The sequence below is a fragment of the Schistocerca piceifrons genome, chromosome 3 (assembly GCF_021461385.2).
Source record: "Schistocerca piceifrons isolate TAMUIC-IGC-003096 chromosome 3, iqSchPice1.1, whole genome shotgun sequence".
Classification (NCBI taxonomy): Eukaryota; Metazoa; Arthropoda; class Insecta; order Orthoptera; family Acrididae; genus Schistocerca; species Schistocerca piceifrons.
This window is the reverse complement of record NC_060140.1, coordinates 112,595,982-112,601,981: the sequence shown is the minus strand read 5'-3', so window position 1 is coordinate 112,601,981 and position 6,000 is coordinate 112,595,982. Positions and strand designations below refer to the sequence as shown.

Here is a 6,000-nt window from a genome sequence, read left to right as displayed (position 1 = left end):
TATAACGCAGCATCTCCGATGGCAATTGCAGTTTTCCCTATTTTCCATACTTTGAAGTCAAAGATGTTGCGACAATCGATTTCAGACGTCTAAAAAGTTTTAGTATCAGCACTACAGCTGTTGCCATCTAGCGTTCGAAAGAAGAGGTACGAAACTTGTCCAATCGCAGGCCAATAGTATGGAACGGAGTCAACCAATCATATTCAGATAATTATTGCATGCAATGGTGGCTGTGTATCTCATATGTAGAGTGAGCGGTTAGTCTGTTGATGTTTGTTTCGTCATTCCGTTAATACGCTTTCGGAAAGCAAAAGCTTGCACTGTAAGCTATGTAGTAAACTCCTCGTAATGTAACGTGTGGGTAATGATAACCAATAGTTCAGGAAACAAGCTCAAGGCTTCTAAAAGCGCTAGAGATTCAGAAGATAGCAAAGATTTTGAAGTTGAAAACAAGTGCAGCAGGGTTTTGGATAAGGATAGTGAGAAAGAGAAAGTGATAAATATTGCGGGTGACAAAACTCAACGTAACTCGCTACCTACGATTGTAATTTGCCAGAGGGATAAAGGTGACAGGCTTAATAAGCAACGACCTCGCGGCGCGAGAGATGAATCTCGAATGGCTCGAGGAGCAGCTGATGGAAGAAGTTCAAATTTCCGAGGCAGGGGAGCCGCAGCTTCCAGAAAAGTGGAAAGAACCGGCGACTCTGGATACGTTTCTCGACGAAGATTTCAAGAACCGTTGAACAAGACTTCATCTTCAGACAGTGGATTTTCTGCTTCATCCAAATATTACAATGATTCTGCATCAGCCAAATATTACAACGATACAGACAGCAACAAATCGAGATTGGGTGAGTCAATTTTCTTATAAAGTAAAAAGAAAAATTATCTCTAGTACAAGATGGGTGTTTTTCATTTTTTTCTGAACTAGCCACTCAATACGATGTGTTTCCAGTCATTAGTATAAGTGGGCATCCTTTTAACTTAACCAAAATGAAATTCGAGTTCTCTCATCCGATTTAGTATCGCTTATAATGTCTTTTCGTAGCCAATCCAAACACAGCATTTTGAAGAGTGTTTTTTTTTTAAAATTGTGTCGAATATGTTGAATAGTTATGTTAACTGAATGCATGCACACCATTTCTTGTTATCTAAAACTCTTTACACATACTCAAGATTTATTGTGCAACGTCTTTTATCAGCTAGGTGCATGGACATAGACTTTTATGTAACTTTAAATTGACTCTTGGCTCACTTTGATTTTATGACTCTGTGTTTTTCATGTACATGTAAAGGTATGAGACTTACATAGGTACTGTAGAATTGCACCACATGTTTTATGTTGTGTGTTTGCCGTGGTTCAACCAGTGATCATCTCACAATGATGTAGGGTTTTTCAGGGTCAAATAAGTCGAAATACACACCATCACCATACATAACATACTTTATGGGGATAGGAAAGCCACAGAAAATCCATATCAGGATGGCTGGACAGAGCACCTCCATTCTCCCTAATGGGGGATCAGTGTCTTAAACAGCTTTACTGCCTCATTAAGTAAGTCCCTCTTGGAAATCAGAGCTGTGTATTATAGATTATTTCCTGTTAAACACTGACTGCATCCTCTGCAATAGATGGCAGTACTGTCTTCCAGTTCTGTTATTTTTTCATGGGCATTGTTTGTTACAACCTTATCTCACGGGGCCTCAGATCATTGTCTTGTAGAACCTACTTGGTGGAAATTTCTGTCAGATACCTATTTTATGGTTGCACTTGTCAAGATTTGTCTTGAAAGTTACCACATGCTGTTTGCATTGGTCCATTTCTGGCACAGCTAAAACCATCACAATATTTTGTTTTTGTTTAGAGGTTTGAAGCTTTGTATTGCTGATTGAGTTACAACACTATAGTTTTTACATCTCTATATCCTCCAGACCTTGCTGTTTACTGAATTTGGGTCAGTTGTAAAAACGAAAACCGAATATTTGCTTTGATCCAGAATACGTGACGACATGCGTGCACAAACAATGACAGAACAGAGTGCCAATAATTGTTCTTTTGCTTGTTTATTATTATTATTATTATTATTATTTTGAATCCTAAGAACAGACAGATCTGTAGGGAAACCAGGAGGTTTAGATAGGGTTGAAAGTTGATAGTTTCATTATGAGCTGATGAAGCTACCAAGTGCAGTGTAATTAAAATAACTGCAATTCTTGTTATGGTATGTATTGGGTTAAATTTTGCTTCCAGTAGGGGCAGTGCGGTATGGTGATGGTGGTAATGACAGTTGCATGCTCAGAATTGTGACGTTCATATTAATGCAAACATTTTGTTATGAAATGTTCGCTTTAAGAGAGTAATTAATTTAATGAATAGACAAGGGTACGTATAAGAACGTGTCAGCCATAGAGCAGGAATGGCATTAATTACTGACTTCATGTCTAGTTGTTGTCTGCATCAGGACGCTATGGTTCTGCTGCCTTAAGTAAAATTTTACCCACATAATGATTTGAATGATTGGTTTATGTGTTTATGTCTAATGGCCTCATGGAGCAAACCAGGTTGCTGGTATTGCTGTCAGTATTTCATTAAATTTAATGAGTGCTTCACCTACCTCCCACATTGGAACCAGGACTTGAGATGGTAATGTTAGATAATCTCTGTTTCAGAGAAAGTTGTTCTGTTCTTTATTTTGTGCTGTGTAGCTCTATGAATTGAGTGATTCCATGCCTTGTTTATGTTTAAAGGCTTCTGTGATTAGTCTCATTCCTCCTGTAGTTGAACAATATTTAGTTATAGCTGCCCAAGTGTTGCTATAACTAGTTAGTGAAAAATAATCCTTCATCTTGCACAGAGTTGCTCAGGTCAAGGTCCTTTAGCAGTCTGCACCACAGTTCCACAATGTAGCTATATGCCTGCCAAGTTTGTCAAAATAGATTTATGGATATTTTTGTCCTTTCACCACTTCAAAGAATCTTATATACTAAGGAGTTCATCCAGAAAATTTTATATGATATTCTGCAAAGGATAGGGAGATGGAATGTGTTTGTTCTGCTACAAAATTTGTAGTGTAACAGTTTTGGAAATGCTGAATGGTTTAATATTGGGCATTGGCTTTGACCTGTTAATTCGTGAAAATGGTGAAGAGGCATCTCATCTACATCCAGTATAATGGGGACAGATACAATTATCTCTACTTTACCTGCATGTCTAAACTCAGCTCCACAGTACCCACCGATCATGCTTAAGCAGTATTTTTATTTATTTATGCATTCATGCAAGGATTCATCTTACAGTGATATATGATTTGTCACCATATAACAATGAAAATATATAGCTCGTAAAATCTATATAGGCCTACACAGGAATATATTAAGTATGTTCTATGAGGATAGGACAGGTGGTTGACTGTGGCCTTGATCAAGGAACTATCCTGACATTTGCCTGAAATGATTTAGGAAAATCAGGGCAGCCAAACACAGCAAGCTCCATTTTCCCAAATATGAGCTTGGCAGGTGACTTAACAACTGCATTGCCTCATTAGTTTGGTTCCCATTTTACAGTATTTTACAATCAAAGCAAATAACACAACAGTATGAATGCATTCTCACATCATTAACTTCAGTTGACCTATATGGCTAAAACAAATCCACAATATACGCTAAATGGATTTCAGAACATTAACGATGTACTTATCAAAAAGTGTTGTCGCCAGTGGCAAAAAATAAATATATAAAAAATAATAATAATAAAAATAAAAAAGAAATAAAAATTCAGTAAACAAGATAAGTAACACAGGAACAACCAAATAAAAACATTATTTGATCTTTTCTCTCCAGACCACCGATCCTGCCTCATTGTACTCTCTGAAAAACCCCTCCCACCCATTCCTGCTATGCTCAACAGCAATAAAACTAAAATGAGACACTTGTTCATCAGTTTTAACAGCCATTCCAAGTTCCACTATCTGTCCTGTATGTGTAATTCAGAACACATTTCTCTACAGAAAGAAAGCCAATTAATAACAAAATGTTTGCTAATGCCTGTCTCATGGGCACAAAACCATGTACTAAAATGGTAGGTCAAATAAACTATATTGTGGATTGCCAGTCTAGATTTTTGGAACCACATTTCATACCATATTGTTGCCCTCATGACATCACCACGAAACTGTTGGTACTGCTTTATGGTTCAACCTTCTCACAGTGGTGAAACTTAACGTAGTGTGCCAAAATACTGTATTTTTTCAGAAAACTGATCATGCTTGGCACAGCCTTCATCGCCTGGTTCAACAGAAGACTACTATATTTTAAAGTCTGAGCCACAGCTCCTTATTCCAAAGAACAACATTGAACAAATGTGCCATCGATATTCTGGACATTGAAATTCAATACAAGAGAGCACGACCTCAGGCAACACACCTGGTACAGAACACCTTTTTCTCACATGCATAATTTAAAATACATTGGCCATTTTGACATCACTGATGAAAGGAGATGCCCAGTACTTAACATTTTAGATGGCCAAGGGCTTTCTATGGGATTAGAATGTGGAACTTTGATGACACAATGGACGATATTGTTTCGCTTGATATGTGGACTCTTTTTCTTTTGGCACTTTTGACGGAGTGTAGTAGAGTAGAGGAACCAAGCTGTGCACTCAACAGGAGAGCTATGTTGAATGGAAAGTGTAAGTTACATGAGTCTCCTATTTTGACAATGAGAAAGTGATATTTTGTGTATTGTACTGTTGCATCTAGCGATGTAAAACTGACATCAAGGCATCATGTACATTTAAAAATGCGGCCGACTTCCTTCCCCATCCTTCCCTAATCCGATGAGACCGATGACCACGCTGTCTGGTCTCCTTCCCCAAACCAACCAACCAACCTTAAAACATTGAAACAGAATACAGTATTCAATATGGGCATAATGGGAGCTACTGAGCTGCAGTAGAGTATGCTAACAGAGGTTGACACACACTTGAGTTATCTGAAGATATAATTTGGACTAAAGTGTAGGAATTTTGTGTTCTACATTGAAACATTGTGTCTGTCAGAATGAAAATACACAGTGGATTTTTTTTTTTTTTTTTGCTTTGGTTCATTCACTTTCATTTCTTACAAATATAGTTCTTAGCTGCTCACTGTTCAGTTACTCTCTGTGTTAAACAGTATATGGGAGTACTGTCTTTATTACTGGCTCTAAACATGTGAAGTAGACTGGTATGTGTCTCTCTGTAAAGAGCAAAAAGAGTAAAGTAGGTATTTACTGAGGAATTTTGTGTGCCTCCTTGAACAGATCCAGAGCAACCAAGTTCTAAAATACTACATGCCTTTAATGCAGTTGATGTACAATTTGTGCAACTGAATGGTTACAAAATTTCCTAGCAGATTAAAGCTGCGCCAAAACTGGAGACTTGAACATGGGTCCTTTGCCTTTTGCAGGCAAGTGTTCTGCCGACTGAGCTATCCAAGCACAACTTGCGACTTGTGTTCATGGCTTCACTTCTGCCAGTATCTCGTCACCTACCTTCCGAACTTGACAGAAGCTCTCCTACATATCTTTCAGGATCAGCCCCCTCAGAGGAAAGCAAATTGTGGAGATAAAGCTTATCTGCATCCTGGGTATTGTTCACATGTGCTGATTTGAAACTTGAATTCCAATCTGGTCCACACTTTTAATTTGCCCAGAATCTTCAAATCAGTGCACACTCCGCTGCACACTGGAAATTCATTCTGGAGGGTTGGAATTATTACTTTCTTCTCATTAATGTGTTGCCATCTTGCCATTAATGCTGGGCACAATCATAAAAATAAAGCAGATCAACTTCGTACATTGCCCCTGTAGTTTTGAGTCTTTAAACTGTATGTGGAAGTTGATAATTTAAGCGGGGGGGGGGGGGGGGGGGGGGCGGTGGCAACAACATTGTCTTGCAGTTACTGTTTAGACAATATGTCTGCAGCAGTAGCATCAGCAGCAACAACAGATGTGAAGTTC

At 38.3% G+C, this 6,000-nt stretch overlaps 1 protein-coding gene across 1 annotated transcript in view; it reads left to right on the top strand.

The window, feature by feature from the left end:
* Positions 1–203: 203 nt before the first annotated feature.
* The window catches only part of LOC124787604 (serine/threonine-protein kinase SMG1), a 393,945-nt gene continuing 388,148 nt past the window's right edge, over positions 204–6,000 (top strand). The window contains exon 1 of the mRNA XM_047254356.1: positions 204–851. Coding sequence (XP_047110312.1) covers positions 365–851 — 487 coding nt within the window. The 5' untranslated portion in view covers positions 204–364. The remainder of the gene's footprint in view (positions 852–6,000) is intronic.